Source organism: Hyla sarda, chromosome 2 (genome assembly GCF_029499605.1).
Source record: "Hyla sarda isolate aHylSar1 chromosome 2, aHylSar1.hap1, whole genome shotgun sequence".
Taxonomy (NCBI): domain Eukaryota; kingdom Metazoa; phylum Chordata; class Amphibia; order Anura; family Hylidae; genus Hyla; species Hyla sarda.
The window spans coordinates 489,454,453-489,477,518 of record NC_079190.1 but is presented as its reverse complement, the minus strand read 5'-3'; the positions used below and the strand labels follow the sequence as shown (position 1 = coordinate 489,477,518).

The window sequence follows — 23,066 nt, the reverse complement described above, 5'->3', positions numbered from 1 at the left end:
TGCCATTTTGTGTACACAGCTCTTATGCAGACTTCCGAATCTCCATGGAAACAGGCTTACATACACACATACCCACTCAGTCTGGTACTTCTTGCTACTGAGCAGTCTATGAAGACGCATAGATCTGCGCAGGAGCTGCGGACGCAAAAACGATAAAGGCCTTGACGTTCCTACCTGTCGTAAATCTCAGATCCTTCTTCCAGGCCTGGCAGTAATCCGGTGATGAAAGCCTGGAGACTGGGCAGCAGCGACCTCTGGAGCGGTAGGAAGTACGTCTCGTACAGGCCTAGGAGCAGAGGCTTCACCGACATGGCGGCATGAGACAGCAGCGGAAAGAGCCCTGAACTGTATAGGCAAAAAAAAGCACAAAAAAAAAACATATAGATCATTCTATAGATCATATCATATAGAAAAGGTATAATGAGGCAGATGGTGGACGTTTCCTACTGCGTTCCTATGTATAACAGCGTTTCCCAACCAGGGTGCCTCCAGCTGTTGCAAAACTACAACTCCCAGTATGCCCGGACAGCCAACGGCTGTCCGGGCATGCTGGGAGTTGTAGTTTTGCAAAAGCTGGAGGTACATCGGTTGATGTATAATAATACTATAGTCACCGTATCAAGAAGTATCTAGGACCTATTACCTCAGTACCTGTATATAGTAGGACATAACTCTGAACGTTTCGGGGGGGCTCAGCAGTTGATGACTTATCCTGCGTGAATTAGTTCGGCTTTCCGGTGCTCCGTTGGGCTGGAAAAGGTGGATACTGTCCTAGGAGAGAGTCTCCTAGGACTGTATCCACCTTTTCCAGCCCACAGGAGCATCTGAAAGCTGAACTAATTTATGCAGGAAAAGTCATCAACTGCCGAGCCGAGAAGTTCGTGACGAATCGAATTTACTGTAAATTCGCTCATCTCTAATCATGACCCCCGCCACGGGAACCCCGCATTCTAAACATAGGGGGAGATTTATCAAAATCTGTCCAGAGGAAAAGTTGCTGAAGTTGCCCATAGCAACCAATCAGATCACTGCTTTCATTTTTCACAGGCCTTTTCAAAAATGAAAGCAGCGATCTGATTGATTGCTATGGGCAACAAAGCAACTTTTCCTCTGGACAGGTTTTGATAAACCTCCCCCTATGTTTAGAATGCGGGGTTCCCGTGGCGGGGGTCATGACTAGAGATGAGCGAATTTACAGTAAATTCGATTCGTCACGAACTTCTCGGCTCGGCAGTTGATGACTTTTCCTGCATAAATTAGTTCAGCTTTCAGGTGCTCCCGTGGGCTGGAAAAGGTGGATACAGACTCTCTCCTAGGACAGTATCCACCTTTTCCAGCCCAACTGAGCACCGGAAAGCTGAACTAATTTACGCAGGATAAGTCATCTACTGCCGAGCCGGGAAGTTCGTGACGAATCGAATTTACTGTAAATTCGCTCATCTCTAGTCATGACATCACGCCGAGCCCCCTCCATTAATGTCTATGGAACACGTCGCGCCACGCCTCCTCGTGATGTCACGCCGAGCACGGCGGGGTTCGGGGGAGCGGGTTGCAAAGATATTGTTTTCAACACCGGGTGCCTCCAGTTGTTTCACCACTACAACTCCCAGCATGCCCTGACAGACAACAGATGTCAGGGCAAGCTGGGAATTGAAGTGGTGAAACAGCTGGAGGCACCCTGTATAGATGAGCTAAGGGTGGAAGTCAGCCCCCTGCAGGCATCAGTGACGGTGCGCCTGATGGGGAAGTCTGCCTGGTAAGTGAGCACACTACCACGTAGACAAAAAGCCATCTCTAAGATAGTAAAAAAAAAAATTAAAGGGTACCTCTCATCAAATAAACTTTTGATATATTTTAGATTAATGAATGTTGAATAACTTTCCAATAGCATGTTAATGAAAAATATGCTTCTTTCTATTGTATTTTTCCCGATCAGTCCTGTCAGCAAGCATTTCTGACTCATGCTGGAGTCCTAAACACTCAGAGCTGCCAGCCTGCTTTGTTCACAGCCAAACAGGCTGTGAACAAAGCAGGCTGGCAGCTCTGAGTGTTCTCCTTTGTGAACAAAGCAGACTGGCAGCTCCTAGTGTTTAGGACTCCAGCATGAGTCTGAAATGCTTGCTGCCAGGACTGGTAGGGAGACCCCTAGTGGTCATTTCTTCAAAGTGGAAAATTAAATAGAAAGAAGCATATTTTTTAATAACATGCAATTGTAAAGTTATTCTGCATACATTAATCTATAATATATCAAAAGTTTTTTGATGAGAGGTACCCTTTAAAGGCGGGGAAGGGGTTAGGGATAGATGGGCAATATGCAGGGACAGGAAAAAAAAAAAAAAAAAAAAAAAAAGGATGGTGGAAGCTACTCTAACTTCTAAGCATCAGACTGCAGACGTTCAATAATGGTAGGAAATATGATACTTTGGATGCTGCCCCTGGTTATTTAGGCTAACAATTTGTGACAGTTTAGGGGGCCTAGGGCAGCACAAAACAAAAATATACCACTGCTTGTAAAAGAGAGACATATAGATGTAAATAGAGAGGAAATATGGGAACAAAAGTCCTTTATATTGATCATCCCACCGATAGTAAGCCCTGGCGGCATCAAAACAAAGGTACTATACAGAGCAGGGTAGGATTATGAAAAACAGCTGCGGTAGCATCACCTGCTGTACTTTTTGGATTTTTCTTAAACTTGGAAAACCCATTTAACCCCTTAAGGACCGGGGGTTTTTCCGTTTTTGCATTTTCGTTTTTTGCTCCTTGCCTTTAAAAAATCATAACTCTTTCAATTTTGCACCTAAAAATCCATATGATGGCTTATTTTTTCCGACACCAATTCTACTTTGTAATGTTTATTTTTCCGTGTATGGGGCGGTATGAGGGCTCATTTTTTGCGCCATGATCTGAAGTTTTTAACGGTACCATTTTTGCATTGATAGGACTTATTGATCGCTTTTTATTCATTTTTTCATGATATAAAAAGTGACCAAAAAATGCACTATTTTGGACTTTGGAATTTTTTGGCGCGCATGCCATTGACCGAGCGGTTTAATTAACGATATATTTTTATAATTCGGACATTTCCGCACGCGTCGATACCATATATGTTTATTTTTATTTACACTGTGTTTTTTTTTTTATGGGAAAAAGGGGGTGATTCAAACTTTTAATAGGGAAGCGGTTAAATGATCTTTATTCACTTTTTTTTTGCAGTGTTATAGCTCCCATAGGGAAATATAACACTGCACACACTGATCTTTCACATTGATCACTGGTTTCTCATAAGAAACCAGTGATTGATGATTCTGCCGCATGACTGCTCATGCCTAGATCTCAGGCACTGAGCAGTCATTCGGCGATAGGACAGTGAGGAGGCAGGTAGGGGCCCTCCGGCTGTCCTGTAAGCTGTTCGGGATGCCGCGATTTCCCACTGAGCTAACCGGCATGGTTTCAGTTTCACTTTAGACGCGGCGTTCAACTTTGAACGCCGCGTCTAAAGGGTTAATAGCGCGCGGCACAGCGATCAATGCCGCGCGCTATTAGCCACAGGTTTCATTTGTGTTTAAGAAAAAAGCTGCCACTAGATGTCTCCCTACTTGTCCAGAGCACATCCCCCCCCCCCCCCCCCCCCATCTATTGCAAAGATTTTGGACTCCTGCTGGCCTGGCAGAAGTCTAAAATCAGGAAGGCAATGCAGTCTGGAGTGCTTGGGGGGGGGGGGGGGGGAGGGGTGCAGCCTTAGCCAATCATAGCTCATCTCACACACTGAACTGCTCTGGGCTGTGTGTAGCAGAGTGAGGGAGGAAGTTCTCCCCTGTATGGCTTCAGATGATGTCACAGCCTGCTGGGGAACGCCCCTTCCCAGTCTGTGAATCTGACTGAGCAGAAAATACAGAGCAATATCAAGGTAGAAAACGAAAAAATAATAAAAATAAAGGCAGGGGGTGGTTTATCATGATGGGGGCAGTGAACTGGGAGGAATATAAAATTTAACAAGGTCATGAGAGGTACTCTTTAACAAAAAAAAAAAAAAGGTTGCTCAGTTCAAAGAAGAAAGAAAGAAAGTTACCTGTACAAGAAAAGGTCCCTGGACAACCATTTTGTTCCAATGATCTTAAATATGATTTCATAGGTTTCAAGAGCTTTTAAGTGAACCCCACTTGGCAGAGCTGGGTGCAGGCATTGTGCCAGTCTCTTACTAATGATCAGTCTCCTTGGTAATAAGCAGTACTTGAGATTACTCTGCAGAGCCTGAAATAAATTAAAGTAATGTTAATGATATGAACCTGACTCAGTGTGCGCCATATGTCCTGAGGGAAGGAACCACAGACATTCATACCGGGACACACACTCTGTTTATACCTTGCATTTAAAGGGGCACTCCACTGGAAAACATTATTATTATTTTTTTTTTTATTAGAATCAGCTGTTGCCAGAAGATTTGTAAATGACTTCTATTTAAATATCTTAATCCTTCCAGTACTTACCAGCTGCTGTATGTTCCACAGGAAGTTCCTTTCTTTTTGAATTTCTTTTCTGTCTGACCACAGTGCTCTCTGCTGACACCTCTCTCCATTTTAGGGACTGTCCAAAGTAGGAGCAAATCCCCATAGTATACCTTTCCTGCTCTGGACAGTTCCTGACATGGACAGAGGTATCAGCAGAGAGCACTGTGGTCACACAGAAAGGAAATTCAAAAAGAAAAGAACTTCCTGTGGAGCATACAGCAGCTCATAAGTACTGGAAGGATTAAGATTTTTTTTAAATAGAAGTAATTTACAAATCTGTTTAACTTTCTGGCATCAGTGGATTTAAAAAACAATGTTTTCCAGGGAAGTACCCCTTTAAAGAGCACTCGTCCCAATTAAACACAGTCTTTTGTTAACTTGTTGGCCGCCATTACAGCTTCCACAAGAATTAGCATTCTGCTTTCTCTGAGTTCCTGAAGATGGACAATATCAGTGGTCTCAAACTGCGGCCCTCCAGATGTTGCAAAACTTCAACTCCCAGTATGCCCGGACAGCGCATGCTGGGAGTTGAAGTTTTGCAACATCTGGAGGGCCACACTTTGAGCCCAATGGATCCCAATCCTTCCCCAAATGATGCTAAAATGACAATAAAACTTTAAAGGGGTACTCCCGTGGTAAACATATTTTTTTTTTTTAAATCAACTGGTGCCAGAAAGTTAAACAGATTTGTAAATTACTTCTATTAAAAAATCTTAATCCTTCCAGTACTTTTTAGGGTCTACAGAGGAAATTATTTTCTTTTTGGAACACAGAGCTCTCTGCTGACATCACAAGCACGGTGCTCTCTGCTGACATCTCTGTCCATTTTAGGACCTGTCCAGAGCAGCCTATGTTTGCTATGGGGATTTTCTGCTACTCTGGGCAGTTCTTAAAATGGACAGAGATGTCAGCAGAGAGCACTGTGCTCGTGATGTCAGAAGAGAGCTCTGTGTTCCAAAAAGAAAACCATTTCCTCTGTAGTATTCAGCAGCTAATAAGTACTGGAAGGAATAAGATTTTTTAATAGAAGTCATTTACAAATCTGTTTAACTTTCTAGCACCAGTTGATTTTGAAAAAAAAAAAAAAAAAGTTTTCCACGGGAGTACCCCTTTAAATAATCCAGATACCCATATTCTCAGCTGAATATAGGGGGTCGCAATGACAGCAGATGCGCAAGGAGCCTGATACTTGAAGAGCTCCCCTTTACCATGTTTATTAGCATTTTCACTTGGCTCCTGCCGTATTAGGTGGAGCCCTTGGGTTCAATATTTTGCATAGCTTTTTCGCGGTTACAGGAATTGCTGATTCATAACACAAGAGTCATTGTGTAACTTCCCCAACATCTGCGGCGTCTCCTATCACCGGCTTCATCGCTTTATTATCCCTTATCTTACACTGTAAACATTGTGTGAGGTAAACAAACCGCGGTATACAGAAAAGGTTCCAAATACATGTGTTCTAACCGGTCACTACTATTCTGTGCCCGCTGCAAATTATATAGAGTTATGGCCGTATAGGTTATGTAAAATATAGAAAAGACAAAAAAAAAAGCAACAAAAGGTGCGCCCCTAGTGAGGACCGTTTGGCATTTTTATCCGTAAAGAGACAAAGATGGTTTTTTACGCTCAGGGCACAACACTTACAGTAGCGTCTGAAAAGAGGAATGGCTGGACCGCTGCCACGAGGAACTTCCCGGGGTGACGCCGGTGGAAGTGCCATATTGAAATTTTAGGAAATAAAGTTCCTCTAAATGAAGGGGCTGGTCCCCAAGTATTTTAATAGGGTTTTATTAGCGACGCGTTTTGAAACGTGTCGCTAATAAAACCCTATTAAAATACTTGGGGACCAGCGCCTTCATTTAGAGGAACTTTATTTCCTAAAATTTCCATATGGTCCGTGGCCGGCGTCTGAGCTCCCCCCGTACCATCCACCGCCTCCCTGTCGAAGGATGACTTCACGTCGGTAACTATCTGCCAAATTGGGACTCATTACCGGGTGAGTGCTCCGTTCTTCATTTTCTTGGTTGTTGCGTGTATTGGATTATCTTTATTCCACGTAAGCACCACCCGTATTCCCAGTTAACAGACAGCATGTCCTACTTTTTGGCAAGTAGAAGCAGTCTATTATCCAGTTGCCGATTCGTAATCCCGCTCCCCCTTTTTTCTCTGTTGGTGCCCGTGTATATATTTATTTATATAGCGCCTACAGATTCCGCAGCGCTTACAATTATGGGGTACAAACAAAGACAAGTATCAGACATAAAACTACACAATAACTATTCAAACAAGAGGTGTGAGGATATATTGAGGATATGTTGGGGACATGTTGGGGACATGTTGGGGACATGTTGGGGACATGTTGGGGACATATTGAGGATATGTTGGGGATATGTTGGGGATATGTTGGGGATATGTTGAGGATATGTTGGGGACATGTTGGGGACATGTTGGGGACATGTTGGGGACATGTTGGGGACATGTTGGGGACATGTTGGGGACATGTTGGGGACATGTTGGGGACATGTTGGGGATATGTTGGGGATATGTTGGGGATATGTTGGGGATATGTTGGGGACATGTTGGGGACATGTTGGGGACATGTTGGGGCCAATTAGAGACTGTTGTAGGCCTGTCTGAAGAGATGTGTTTTCAGGCCACGTTTGAAACTATGGATGATGTTGTTGAGTCTGAGGGATTGGTGGATAGCATTCCAGAGAACCGATGCAGCACGAGTGAAGTCTTGGAGACGGGAGTGAGAAGTTCGGATTATAGAAGATGTTAGTGTGAGATCATTAGCAGATCGGAGAGAACGTGTAGGATGGTAGACAGAGTTGAGAGAGGAGATGTAGGGAGGTGCAACATTGTGGAGAGCTTTGTGTGTGAGACTGAGGATTTTGTACTGTATTCTGGACTGAATTGGTAACCAGTGTTGTGACTGGCACAGGGAGGAGGCGTCGGTGTAGCGGCTGGAGAGGAAGATGAGTCTGGCTGCGGCATTAAGGATGGACTGGAGAGGAGAGAGTTTGGAGAAAGGAAGGCCTATTAGTAAAGAGTTACAGTAGTCGAGGCGGGAGTGAATCAAAGCAATAATGAGAGTTTTAGCAGTTTCAGTAGTGAGAAACGGGCCATATATATATATATATAAGCTGCGTTGCAGTAACCACATTCACTTTCATCATCAATCACATTAAAAACATATAAAGGTTGAGAATTTTAACGGCAAGTAAATAGCAATGTGTCTTATAATTACATAAGGAACAATATATTATAAGTTTAGTTTGGTGACAGGTACTCTTTCAAGCGTACCTGTTGTCAACAAAAACTTTTTATATAATGTAGATAATAACATTATATTTTAATATTTGTAATATACATTGGTTAAAAAAAAAATAATAATAATTATGCATTTATATATATATATATATATATATATATATAAATGTATATATTTTTGGGTGAAAAAATGCTGTCTCTGCAGCTATTGCCTGTGTGTCTCTGTGGGGAGTCCAAATACAAGAAGTGAGGGGGGACAAGCAGGGCTCTGTGCAGACTCCTGGCTTGTCAATCATCCTCATGTGTGAGCCCATAGCATGTCACTGTACAGAGCCCTGCATGTCCCCCCTCACTTCCTGTATTTGGACTCTTCATAGAGACACACAGGCAATAGCTGCAGGGACAAAAATATACATATTTTTTAACCAATGTATATTACAAATATACATATAATAGTATTATCTACATTATATAAAAAGTTTTTGTTGACGACAGGTACACTTTAAAGGAAAATGACCATCTGTGCACCCACACTAAACCCAATACACTGGGTTATAGTGTGAGTGAATAGGAGACCGATGAGGGGTTAACGGGTTAAATACATAACTACACTCTGGAGATCTGTCCCTCCGAAGATCGGCATCCATCTTCAGTGAATTGCGCACTGGAGGCAGGCCTGCTGGCTCAATATGAATATTCATTGTCGCGGGTCATGTGAGCGCTCAGTCGGCGCAGCACTCTCATCAGTCTCCTGTTCACACACACTATAACACGGTGTATTGGGTTTAGTGTGGGTGAATGGATGAACGTTTTCCTTTAACAGTCAACTTAAAATGAGCACAGAAAGAAAAAAAAAGAAAAAACGGAAGAAATATTCAGCGCCCAGGAAGGGGATGGGGAAAATATACATGGATTCAGTCTACGTTGCTACTTTTAGTGAGCGCCCCTAAGGGCCCAATAATCTCTCTGACTATTTTTAATGTTACTTTGTTTTCATGGAATTACTAAGGCTTTGTGGGTCAAGCCCACTCCATACCGAGCACCCAGCTGCATTCAGCGATTAAAAAGTCTGATCTACACCAAATTGGTAACATAAAAATGTACAAATCACAGTGCCAAAAATAAGCCCCGACACAGCCCCATAGGTGAATTTCTTTTTTTTTAAGTTATAGAGGTCAGTATAGTGCAATTTTAAAGGGGTATTCCGCCCCTAGACATCTTATCCCCTATCCAAAGGATAGGGGATATGATGTCAGATCGCCGCGGTCCCGCTGCTGGGGACCCCTGGGATCCCCGCTGCGGCACCGCGCTATCATTACAGCACAGAGCGAGTTCGCTCTGTGCATAATGACGGGCGATACGGGGGACGGAGCAGCGTGACGTCATGGCGCCGCCCCTCGTGACATCACGGCCCGTCCCCTTAATGCAAGTCTATGGGAGGGGGCGTGACGACCGCCACGCCCCCTCCCATAGACTTGTATTGAAAGGGGCGGGCCGTGACATCACGAGGGGCGGAGCCGTGACATAACGATGCTCCGGCCCCTGTACCGCCCATCATTACGTGCAGAGCGAACTCGCTCTGTGCTGTAATGATAGCGCGGTGCCGCAGCAGGGATCCCAGGGGTCCCCAGCAGCGGGACCGCGGCGATCTGACATCTTATCCCCTATCCTTTGGATAGGGGATAAGATGTCTAGGGGCGGAGTACCCCTTTAAGCATGGTCATAGAAAAAAAAACAACAACAAAAAACAGCAACAAAAAAATATAAAAAAATAAAAAAATTAAAATAAAAAAATACTTTTTTTGTAAAACTAGTAAATCCTAAAAAAAAACAACTTCAAATTAGGCATTGTTGTAATTAGGGATGAGCGAATTTACAGTAAATTCGATTAGTCACGAACTTCTCGGCTCGGCAGATGATGACTTTTCCTGCATAAATGAGTTCAGCTTTCCGGTGCTCCGGTGGGCTGGAAAAGGTGGATACAGTCCTAGGAAAGAGTCTCCTAGGACTGTATCCACCTTTTCCAGCCCACGGGAGCACCGGAAAGCTGAACTAATTTATGCAGGAAAAGCCATCAACTGCCGAGCCGAGAAGTTTGTGACGAATCGAATTTACTGTAAATTCGCTCATCTCTAAATGTAATCATACTGACCTAAAAAAAAAAAATCAAGATAACCTCTTATTTTAACCACATGGTGAACGGTGTATGAAAAGAAACACCCCAAATTTGCTAAATTACTTTTTTTTTCAGTCTCACAGCAATATTTTATGGAAAAATGAAGGGGGCCATTACAAAGTACAACTGGTCCCGCAAAACAAAACAAGCCCGTGTAGGAGTATGGAGAAAGAAAAAAAATTTTTTTATTGAAAACTGGCCTGGTCCTAAGGGGTTAAAAGTACAATAGTAAATGAAAAATAATAATACAATAACCTAAAAAAAGGAAAAAAAAAAGAAAATTATGAATGAGGCCAGTGACACATACGTAATGATGGCGTGAGAGCTGCAGCACAGTACTAGACAATGGCGCGCTCCAGCACATGACCTGGAATGCCAGCGTGTCAGTGTAATGTAAACAAGTGACACACACGCGCACGTGACACGCCGGTCAGCACGGACACCTCTCATTCTACATCGTGCATCCTTTATAAAACCTGCAGCGTACAACATACCAATAGCATTGTTGCCCATAGCAACCTATCAGGTCCCTCTTTCACTTTCATTTTTAAACTAGCAGCTCAAACCTGGTTGCTATGGGTGACCGTTCACCATTTTATCTGCACCTAGTTCAAGTCCCAGTGCTGCCCCCTGCTAAATCTACCAAGGGCAAATATGAAATTCGACGCGTTGCCCATAGCAACACGATTTTTAACCTTCCTTCCTTTAACGTGTGTTACAAATTTTAAGTGCCCTTTGTTAAAGATCGTCCAAGGAATAGTCAGATTGGGCATGTCACTGCTGCCATGAGGAAGCCATAGTTGTACACGTATTAACCCCTTCCTAGCGTCATTGATTTCTAGTGAGGGCGTTTCTGGTTTTGTTTTTTTTGTTTGTTTTTTTACAGGTTAAGGGTGTGTTCACACTGCGCTTGTGTTTCCATTTTACCATTTTTTTGTTACAGTGCATTTAATCTTGCTGTATGCAAAAATGTAGTCAACAACGCTATTGTATACGTCAAAAAAAAAAAAAAGTATACATTTTTTTTATTCATTTTTTTTTTTTTTACAATGTAATGTTTTTCCTAAAAACAAAAAACCGATTGTTAATGCACCCTTACTGCGTAGACTTTAGTTCGACTGGTCAGTGTCATTACTGCCACAGCAAAGTGTTTCCCAACCAGGGTGCCTCCAGCAGTTGCAAAACTACAACTCCCAACATGCCCGGACAGCCGTTGGCTGTCCGGGCATGTTGGGAGTTGTAGTTTTGCAACAGCAAGGGGCCCCCTTGTTGGGGAAATGCTGACTTAAAGGGGTACTCCGGTGGAAAACTTTTTTTTAATTTTTTTTTTTTAAATCAACTGGTGCCAGAAAGTTAAAACAGATTTGTATATTACTTCTATTAAAAAAAATCTTAAAGGGTACCTTTCATCCAAAAAACTTTTGATATATTATAGATTAATGTATGCAGAATAACTTTCCAATTGCATGTTATTAAAAAATATGCTTCTTTCTATTTAATTTTCCACTTTGAAAAAATGACCACTAGAGGTCTCCCTACCAGTCCTTTTTTTTTTTTTTTTTTTTTTTTTTTTATTTTTTTTTTTTTTTTATAGATTTCAGACTCATGCTGGAGTCCTAAATCTCAGACTGCAGCCGGGACACAGACAAGCTCAGCACTGCTCCCTGCCAGGGAGTTTGTCTGTGTCCCGGCTGCCGGCTGAGATTTAGGACTCCAGCATGAGTCTGAAATCTATAAAAAAGGACTGGTAGGGAGACCCCTAGTGGTCATTTTTTCAAAGTGGAAAATTAAATAGAAAGAAGCATATTTTTTAATAACATGCAATTGGAAAGTTATTCTGCATACATTAATCTATAATATATCAAAAGTTTTTTTGATGAAAGGTACCCTTTAATCCTTCCAGTACTTATTAGCTGCTGAATACTACATAGGAAATTATTTTCTTTTTGAAACACAGAGTTCTCTGCTGACATCACGAGCACAGTGCTCTCCGCTGACATCTCTGTCCATTTTAGGAACTGTTTAGAGCAGCATATGTTTGCTATGGGGATTTTCTCCTACTCTGGATAGTTCTTAAAATGGACAGAGATGTCAGCAGAGAGCACTATGCTCGTGATGTCAGCAGAGAACTCAGTGTTCCAAAAAGAAAAGAATTTCCTCTGTAGTATTCAGCAGCTAATAAGTACTGGAAAAATTAAGATTTTTTAATAGAAGTCATTTACAAATCTGTTTAACTTTCTGGCACCAGTTAACAAAAATTAAAAAAGTTTAAAAAAAGTTAAAGCATGCATTTTTCCCTTGATCTCTGTATATATTCATATAATTATTTTATAGCATTTTACTAAGGTAAGGCTGGGAGTTGTAGATCTGCATCAGCTGGAGGCACCCTTGGTTGGGAAACACTGATCTATACTATATACCACTATAATCCAACATGCTGGGAGTCATAGTTTTCCTTTGGGGCAGCTGCTGAGCCACAGGCTGTATCAGGGCATGCTGGGAATTGTAGTTAGTAACTAACTGCTACTTTCAAATTCAATAAAAAAGAAAAAGCGAATAAAAAGTCAACATCAAAACAAAAATGGTACTGTTAAAGGGGTACTCTGGTGAAAAACTTTTTTTTTTTTTTTTTTATTAAACAGATTTGTTAATTACTTCTATTAAAAAATCTTTACCCTTCCAGTACTTATTAGCAGCTGAATACTACAGAGGAAATTCTTTTCTTTTTGGAACACAGAGCTCTCTGCTGACATCACGAGCACAGTGCTCTCTGCTGACATCTCTGTCCATTTTATGAACTGTCCAGGACAGCATATGTTTGCTATGGGGATTTCCTTTTACCCTGAACAGTTCCTAAAATGGACAGAGATGTCAGCAGAGAGCACTGTGCTTGTGATGTCAGCAGAGAGCTCTGTGTTCCAAACGGAAAATAAATTCCACTGTAGTATTCAGCAGCTAATAAGTACAGGAAGGATTAAGATTTTTTAATAGAAGTAATTTACAAATCTGTTTAACTTTCTGGCATCAGTTGATTTAAAAAAAAAAAAGTTTTTCACCGGAGTACCCCTTTAACCCCTTAAGGACTCAGGGTTTTTCAGTTTTTGCACTTTCGTTTTTTTCCTCCTTACCTTTAAAAAATCATAACTCTTTCAATTTTCCACCTAAAAATCCTTATTATGGCTTATTTTTGGCGTCACCAATTCTACTTTGCAGTGACATTAGTCATTTTAGCAGCCGGGTTACTTTCACTTTCATTTCAGACGCGGCGGTCAGCTTTGATCGCCGGATCTGAAGGGTAAATACAGGGCATCACCGCGATCGGTGATGTCCTGTATTAGCCGCGGGTCCCGGCTGTTGATAGCTGCTGGGACTGACCCGATATGACGCGGGGGACACCGCGTGACCCCGCGGCATATCGCGGGAGCCGGTGGAGGACGTACATATACGTCCTTCGTCGTTAAGGGGTTAAAAACTACAAATTGGGGAGCAAAAAAAAAATGAGCCCTCATTCAGGCCCGTATAAGGAGAAATAAAAAAGTTATAAGGGTCAGAATAGGACAAAATTTCCCCCCGCTTATGTGTATCCTGTGATGTCACGCATATATAATTAATTATGAAAATTAGCATGGCGTTTTTTTTTTTTTGCAAGAAAGGTGGCAACCATACTCTCAAACAATAAACAGAGGAATGTATCACTTGGTCTACAACTCCCATCATGGAGAGCATGGAGCTGGAGAACCACAGGTAGGGAACATGGTTATGTCCATGAATAAGGCTGGGTTCATGCCACGTTTTTGCAATACAGTTCCCATATCAGGTTTTTTGATAAAAAAAAAAAAAAAAAAGGATTCCTCAAAACCGGACTAAACTGTATCAAAACGTGTGTACAAATTTTATTCCGTATATGGTTGAAAACGTAGAAGGTTTGAAAAATGATGTCAGGTTGCATCTGTTTTTTAAGAAATAAAAAACTTATATGTTTTTAACTTTTCACTATATTATGAATAAAGTTTCACATGATTGAATGAAATTCCAAGAATAAAACAAAGTCAAAAACCGTATGGTGAAAACCGGATGGAACCGTATGCACGTACAGTTCCCATTGACTCTCAAAAAAAAAAAAAAACACATACGTTTCAATACGGTTTTTCACAGGGACCAAAAACCGTGGTAGGCTATGGTTTTGGGTACGGGTAAAAAATGGACAAAACTGTACAGGATGCAAAACAGACACAACCTGATGCATCTTTTTGGCATACAGTTTTCAATGGAGAGTCAATGCAAACGGTTTTCAATACGGTTCTGTACGGTTTTCAAAATGAAAACGTATACGGGAACTGTACTGCAAAAACGTGGTGTGAACCCGGCCTAAGCAAGATAACACACACACATACTCAAAAAAGGAAATTCCAAAATGACCAAATCCTAGTACAGGGTAAGGCTGTGCAAACATACCTCCGCTGTCTGTCACAGTATATAAACATAAAGGAATAACTTCACAGCGAGGATGTTTAACTAAACACGAAAAAAATCAATATATGCATTCCTCATGGAACCTCTAAATAACACAGAGGCGCGGCTTTTTCATCAGGTCATGGAAACTGGTTGGTAACTCCATAGATCTCATAGTGGAGGGGCTAGACCAATGCCTACTATACATTAGAAACTTGTGTGGGTCTGTTTTCTTAAAGGAATTATCCAGGAATAGAAATACACAGCTAATTTCTGTTACGCCGAGCGCTCCGGGTCCCTGCTCCTCCCCGGAGCGCTCGCGGCGTTCACCTTCATGCAGCGCCCTGGTCAGACCCGCTAACCGGGAGCCCTGCATCGGTGTCACCAGGGATGCGACCCGCATAGCGGGACGCGCCCGCCCGCGGCTCGCATCCCAATCCCCTCACCTGTCCTGTCCTCCGTCGGCTCAGTCCCGGCGCGCGCGGCCCCGCTCCCTAGGGCGCGCGTCGGCTCTCTGCGATTTAAAGGGCCAGCTCGCCACTGATTGGCGCCTGGCCCAATCAGTACTCACACCTGTGCCCTCAGTATGAAAACCCACTTCTACTTCCTTGCATTGCCGGATCTTGTTGCCTCAGTGCCAGTGAAAACATTCCTTGTGTATGTGCCAAACCAGTGTTCCAGACCTTCTGCCGTTGCCCCTGACTACGATCCTTGCTGCCTGCCCTGACCTTCTGCTACGTCCGACCTTGCTCTTGCCTTGTCCTTGTGTACCGCGCCTGTCTCAGCAATCAGTTGGGGTTGAGTCGCTATCGGGTGGAACGACCTGGGGGTTACCTGCCGCTGCAAGTCCATCCCGCTTTGCGGTGGGCTCTGGTGAAAACCAGTAACCCCTTAGACTCCGTTCCCCTGGTACGGCCCACGTCATCACCTCACTGACACAGAGGATCCACCACCAGTATCCTCACAGTATACCCATCCAGATCCTGACAATTTCTTTCAAAAACAGCTCCATTTCTGTCTCCAGGTTGGGTGTGGTTTTACAACTTAACTCCATTCACTTCAATGGAATGGAGCTGCAGAACCACTCCAAACTTGGAGACAGACAGGGAGCGGTATTTGAAAGAAATTAGCTGTGTTTTTCTATGCCTGGATAACCCCTTTAATCCCACTTCTGCTGAATCTCTGTCCAATACTAATAACTTCTGCAACTCGTGCGTTCGTCTACAGCCCACAACGTGCAATTAAAGGGGTACTCCGGTGGAAAAGTTTATTTTTATTTTTTTAAATGAACTGGTGTCAGAAAGTTAAACAGATTTGTAAGTTACTTCTATTTAAACATCTTAAATCCTTTCAGTACTTTTTAGCAGCTGTATGCCACAGAGGAAATTATTTTCTTTTTGAATTTCTTTTTTTGTCTTGTCCACAGTGCTCTCTGCTGACACCTCCGTGTCAGGAACTGTCCAGAGCAGCATAGGTTTGCTATGTGGATTTTCTCCTGCTCTGGACACTTCTTGATATGGGCATCAGGTGTCAGCAGAGAGCACTGTGGACAAGACAAAAAAAGAAATTCAAAAAGAAAAGAATTTCCTCTGTAGCATACAGCTGCTAATAAGTACTGGAAGGGTATAGATTTTTTAATAGAAGTCATTTACAAATCTGTTTAACTTTCTGGCACCATTTGATAAAAAAAAAAAAAAAAAGTTTTACATTGGAGTACCCCTTCTTTTATCCCACCCGCTCCAGCAACGTGTGTCCAATCCTGCCTGTTCCCGCCAACATTCTTTGCTTTTTAAGATAGCGAAGAATTTACGCAAATGTTAAGGCTATGCCAACCATTCAGAATAACAAGCTAACTGAGCTCTGGGGGGGGGGGGAATTATGGGATGCGATCATGATGATCTCTTTCTCTCTTTCTCACAGCAAGGGGTCTGTTGTCAGAGCCAGGGGGCACCTCTCAATGCCAGTGCAACTCAGGGCTGCACAGAAGGATAAGCCGGCGATTGCAGGAGTGCATGGGATCAGCGGGAACCGCAGTAGATTTTGAGTACGCTCCCACCCATAACAGAATAAATATCCCACAACACTTGCAAGTACTTTATCGGGTCCCATGGGATCCCAATCCTGTTGCGGTCCTCTACTTTGCACCAGGCCTTTTGCCAATAGCTTCAAATGGAGAAAAAATAAAGGATTCCAACATCAAAGGAGGACCCCTAGTGGTGGCTGTGGGCAGCTAGAATTTTATCTTTAGAATCTCGGACTTTATAGGGGATTTGCAGTTCTATTAGAAAAACAGAGCTAAGGAAGGAAATCAGGTGGTTCAGAATTAGAGATGAGCGAACTTACAGTAAATTCGATTCGTCACGAACTTCTCGGCTTGGCAGTTGATGACTTTTCCTGCGTAAATTAGTTCAGCTTTCAGGTGCTCCGGTGGGCTGGAAAAGGTGGATACATTCCTAGGAAAGAGTCTCCTAGGACTGTATCCACCTTTTCCAGCCCACCGGAAAGCTGAACTAATTTATGCAGGAAAACGCATCAACTGCCGAGCCGAGAAGTTCGTGACGAATCAAATTTACTGTAAGTTCGCTCATCTCTATTCAGAATGATAAACCAGTAATTTTCTACTTGTACTTAAACATAAGCCAAAAGCATTATTTAATAAGACAAGCCTCCCCTCGCCCAGAGCACCTCACCGGGACAGATGCAGAGATGGGGCCAGAATGTGCAGATGCCAAAACAAGATACTTCGCTGATAAGTGAATGGAAAATACAAGACGCGGTCCTGCCAAGCACATCCCAGTACAATCCCTGGAGTCTTTTTGGATCTCCTTTACGGTATTTATCTATTTATTTCCTGCAAAAACAATTGATAAGAGCAGAGAAACGCATTTCTAGTTTTATATATTTCTCGCAAACACGATCCATAGCAGAAGAAAGATGGAATTTATTATGGAGATAACACAGCACATTTGGCGGAGTCAAGTACCGATGCCGTGTCCTTGGGATAGAAGATCAGTTATTGGTTGGGGTGTAACTCCAAGACCCACCACTGAGAAGAAGAATAAAGGGGCTTGCTGGGGATCCACAGAGTTTTAGCCACATTTGCTCAAGTGTACAGGTAAGTCTGGGTCCTATTCCCTTAAAGGGGTACTCCGCTGCTCAGCATTTGGAACAAACTGTTCCGAACAATGGAGCCGGCGCCGGGAGCTTGTGACGTCATAGCCCCCGCCCCCTCATGATGTCATGCCCCACCCCCTCAATGCAAGTCTATGGGAGGGCAGCCTCCCATCAATGGAAGGACAGTCGTCTGGCCCCCTCCCATAGACTTGTATTGAGGGGGCGGGGCTATGACATCACAAGCTCCTGGCGGCGGCTCCAGGGTTCAGAATAGTTTGTTCCAAATGCTGAGGAGCGGAGTACTCCTTTAAACTAAGCAACTAATGCTTTCTTTTCTATATAGATCACTTCCCAGAAGTCTTTTTCTTATCATCACAGACAGTGAAAAGTGTGTAGATAACAGAGGTACACCCAATAGCTGTTGCTCACAGCTTAGCCTCTCCCTCCCTCTAGAATGATCTCTGCAAAGGTCATCGAGGACGTCTAGACACCTTTTCCATTCATATCAATGAACCATGTGGAAGGAAGAGAGAAAGGGAGCTTCTATCGCACTACTGTGCCTTCAGGTATGAGGAACTTCCGGTAGCGTGATGGAAGCTCCCTTTCCTCCGCCACATGGTCCAGCCGATATCCAAAAACCACTCTGGCGTCACGAACATTAGGGGATAATAACACCTTACCCCTGGGGTTAAAGGGGTACTTTTTTTTTTAAAATGAACTGGTGCCAGAAAGTTAAACAGATTTGTAAATTACTTCTATTAAAAAATCTTAATCCTTTCAGTACTTTTTAGCAGCTGTATGCTACAGAGGAAATTCTTTTCTTTTTGAACTTCTTTTTTGCCTTGTCCACAGTGCTCTCTGCTGACACCTGATGCCCGTATCAGGAACTGTCCAGAGCAGGAGAAAAATCCCCATAGCAAACCTATGCTGCTCTGGACAGTTCCTGACACGGACAGAGGTGTCGGCAGAGAGCGCAGTGGACAAGACAAAAAAGAAATTCAAAAAGAAAAAGAATTTCCTCTGTAGCATACAGCTGCTAAAAAGTACTGAAAGGATTAAGATTTTTTAATAGAAGTAAATTACAAATCTGTTTAACTTTCTGGCACCAGTTCATTTAAAAAAAAAAAAAAAAAAGTGTTCCACCGGAAGTACCCCTTTGATACCATCTGCCCCGTCCACCTACACCGCTACACCCCGTGGTCCCGCCATTCACCGCGGCTCACCACACAAACAATGAACGAGTGCAAATAGATACATGAAGTAGATTGTAACTTGCATCCTTTTTGCACTATACGTAGAACAACAATACCCCTTCAATTTAACAAATATCTTTAGTATTGGTAGACGGGTTCTGGCAGCTACGCAAGGACAAGGATTCTTGCAGCGAGAGGCGGACGGTGCAAGAAACAATAATACCGCCACCTCCCCGCGACAGCTGCTCCATTGGCTCTTGCATTGTCCTTCCACATCCTGGTGAGCACTGTTTACTCTCAGTCTCTGACACACCCGTAAAGATTACATACAGTGCAGCCAAATCCCTAACAACTGTGGAATAGAGGAGACGTCTTTGCAGTAAACCCACAGAACCAGAGAAAATCATCAAATGCACAACTTATGAAGTGTTTCCCGACCCGGGTGCCACTAGCTGTTGCAAAAACTACAACTCCCAGCATGCCCGGACAGCCGTTGGCTGTCCGGGCATGCTGGGAGTTGTAGTTTTGCAACTGCTGGTAGGTAAAACATGCCAGAAAGTAAATTATTTCTATTAAAAAAAATCTTAATCCTTCCAGTACTTATTAGCTGCTGAATACTACAGAGGAAATTCTTTTCTTTTTGGAACACAGAGCTCTCTGTTGACATCAGGAGCACAGTGCTCTCTGCTGACATCTCTGTCCATTTTAGGAACTGTCCAGAGTAGGAGAAAATCCCCATAGGAAACATATGCTGCTCTGGACAGTTCCTAAAATGGACAGAGATGTCAGCGGAGAGCACTGTGCTCGTGATGTCAGCAGAGAGCTCTGTGTTCCAAAAAGAAAAGAATTTCCTCTGAAGTATTCAGCAGCTAATAAGTACTTAAGATTTTTTAATAGAAGTCAAAAAGAATGCTTTGCTTTGGTGTGTGTGTGTGTTTTTTTTTTTTTTTTTTACTTTCAGTTTTTGTGGCTTTTTTTAAATTTTTTTGGTGTTTTTTTCCCCCTAGGTTTTTCTTTCTGAACGCTGTGTGCGCGCGCTGCAGGAGTCGGCCATGCCCCCTCGTGACACCTCCCATAGACTTGCATTGAGGGGGAGAGGCGTGACTTCACGAGGAGGCGTGGCCGGCCTTCGCAGCACTCCACCTAAAGGCTCTGAATATTGGCCAGTGGAGTACCCCTTTAATAGTGGAGTATACTAGAGACAGAGAACTGGGTAGTAAGAGTGTATACAAGGCAAGCATATTAAATAAAGAGGTGGTGATAGAGGAAGAGGGGACCTAGGAATTGCAAGAAGGGAAAGGTCTGGGAGACCCAAAGAGACTGATGGGGGAGTTGAGAGTGGCCAAACATTTAGGGGTTAATTTAACACATAAAGTTACAACATTTTATTAAGAAGTATATTTGAAAAGTAACTAAATAGGCTAATCTATAACATATTAATTTTTATTACTAATGACAGGTACGATTTAAAGGGGTACTTTGCTGCTCAGCGTTTGTTCCAAACGCTACGCAGCGGAGTACCCCTTTAAGTCCTGAGCTCTCTCCACACTCCCTTACTGTGGTGTTTCAGGATTAATTTTTATTTGACTGTGCAACAGAGGCTGTAAAGTTAGTGTAGTTCATAATATAGTGTCTGGACCCGTGTTTCATGGTGGTTTCGCAAATCTTCTGTCTATCTTTGCCCCGATGTTTATTTTTAACAGCATACAAAATTGTGTGGTCAGGTTTTCCCAGGTTGCAGTGCGGCCTGAAACATTACATCACTAATCAGGTGATGACCTGTCTGCTTCAATGGGTTGAGCGACCACTGGGTCGGAGGGAGATAATTCTGCAACCAATTATATTTTTGCAACAGCTGGAGGCACCCGTTCAGACCGGAAGCGGAACCAAGGAGGCGGAGCTACGTTACAACGCACCCGTCGCATCTAAGTCGGCCTGCATCATCACCGAAGGTCGGCCCACTGGAAGAGTCATCACTGGACCGCCAGAAGTTGCTGTTTCCCCAGATCATCTGTGCCGCTCGCTACGGAATGGGAGCAGGACGAAGAGGAAGAGCTACTCACCGGAAGCGGCCAGTTCAAACCGGGCATACCCCCAACACCCCTCCCCCCCGCCCCCCCCCCGCTTAGCTAGAACAAGTTCGCCCAGAAGAAACAGCCCCAGCATCTTCAGTGAGGGCATCGCATAGTGAGTATGATGCCGCTCAAAACACAGCACTCACCAAGGACATTGCCGGATGGGCATCCTCAAATCCTGGGCAAAATACAAAACATACTTGCTGGTAGAGATGAGCGAACTTACAGTAAATTCGATTCGTCACAAACTTCTCGGCTCGGCAGTTGATGACTTTTCCTGCATAAATTAGTTCAGCTTTCAGGTGCTCCGGTGGGCTGGAAAAGGTGGATACAGTCCTAGGAGACTCTTTCCTAGGAATGTATCCACCTTTTCCAGCCCACCGGAGCACCTGAAGGCTGTACTAATTTATGCAGGATAAGTCATCAACTGCCGAGCCGAGAAGTTCGTGACAAATCGAATTTACTGTAAGTTCGCTCATCTCTACTTGCTGGCATGGCAGCATTTTTTAATATTATGGCCACCTTGTCAGCAAAGGATCAGTTATGGTAACTCTCCCCTCTTGGGCAGCCAGTGCTGCTTGGGTTCCACCTCAACCCCCCCCCATTACTGCACCTCTACAATCTTGTAATCCAGCTCTTTGGGGGTTAACAGTTACTAGTGAGGCTTCCCCTATGACAGCGGAGGTCGGTCATACAACCATGGTTAATGCCAAATCACCGGATGCTAGCACATCACAGACACTGGTCAATACCACTCAGAACACCGATATTAATCCTACAAAGCCAACGCCAAAAATTACTCTATGCTACCAACATAAAGACATACTCCAACAAAAACAAGGTAGACTTCGAGAATATTAAACACACAGGTTCTTTTATTGAAAATCACACATAAAGACAAACCATGAATAAAATCCCATAAAAGCACAAAACAAACACAGCAAGAAAAGTCCCCACAGGTAAGTGGCAGAATACTCTTGGATGGGGGAAAGGAAATTTTTCCCCGGGACGCCAGAAAATATATCTAGTAAAACCTCAATCAGGGATATTTTTAACGTGCAAAGAATCTCGGTAATGAAGAAGGTGCTATAGTGCTTAGGTAAACATAACAACCCAATGTGATTGCCATACCACCCGATATACTGCACTTCCCCTGTAAACTCCCAAATGGGTATGCGTCCAAGCTTATGCATGCATAAATGATATATGCATAAAGGATGTAGCTGGGTGGACAACTTGAAATCTGTTGCGCAGCATGCGGACATTGTCAGGGTTAAAATAAAGAAAGAAGTAGATGAAGGCAGAGTAGAGGGCCCATTTGACTCAACCCCCTTTAAAAATGTTACGTTATTATTCCTAAGAAAGAGCCGGAAGCATTTAGACTCATTCACCAACTTTCTTACCCTATGAAATCTTCACTCAATGACGAAATTTGTATGGACAATACACGTCTTTTGATTCCGCCTTGGCCAAATTACGTAAGATAGGGCGTGGAGCGTTATTGGCCAAAGTGGACATCAAATCTGCATTTAGATTGTTACCGGTAAGGGAAACTGGTTATAATTCTCTTGGTTTTCATTTTGACAACAAGTATTATTTTGATAAAGCTCTCCCAATGGGATTTACTCCATCTTGTTACTACTTTGAAGCATTTGCTACCTTTCTAGAATGGTCAGTTAAACAAGTTTGTCCAGTGGGTGAAATGGTCCACTATCTTGACGATTTCTTGTTGCTAGGTTCAGGAGGTAGTGATGATATTCACAGACTATTCAATGCATTTATTGGTATTTGTGGCAAATTTGGCATCCCACTGGCGGTTGAAAAAACGGTGTTGCCTTGCCATGTGTCAACATTTTTAAGTATTAAGATCGACACATTACAGATGTTGTTCTCCTTACCCCAGGAGAAAATATTAGCCATGTTACACTTAGTATTTGCAGCAAGAGTCATACCCATTGGAAGATTATTCTCTAAAAGGCTTTATCTAGCTACCAGAGGCATCAGATCCCCCGGGTGTCATATCAGACTGGATAGATCCCTTAAGGATGACCTATCATTATGGGCAGTGTTTTTAGCTAATTTCAATGGGGCATCGGTGTGGCAGTCTGAGTTCACGGTTTTATCAGAATTGGGAATCTTTACGGACGCCTCCGGCGCTTTTGGCTTTGGAGCATTTTAAAGGGGGCAATGGTCTGCTGAACCATGGCCTGTGACATGGGTGGAAGCAAGACTGACATCAAATATTGTATTGTTAGAATTATTTCCAGTGGTA

General features: G+C 43.1%; 1 protein-coding gene across 8 annotated transcripts in view; it reads right to left on the bottom strand.

Annotated features, from left to right (window-relative positions):
• The window catches only part of DOP1B (DOP1 leucine zipper like protein B), a 248,102-nt gene that overhangs the window by 93,261 nt on the left and 131,775 nt on the right, over positions 1-23,066 (bottom strand). For 7 of the 8 annotated variants that reach the window (XM_056559592.1, XM_056559588.1, XM_056559589.1 and 4 more), the window contains exons 3-4: positions 4,073-4,254; positions 175-345 (exon numbers count right to left, since the gene is read on the bottom strand). In XM_056559592.1, the coding sequence (XP_056415567.1) occupies positions 175-345; positions 4,073-4,254 (353 nt within the window). Of the gene's footprint in view, positions 1-174; positions 346-651; positions 747-4,072; positions 4,255-23,066 lie in introns of those variants that run through there. The other variant, XM_056559595.1, reaches the window with a different exon arrangement.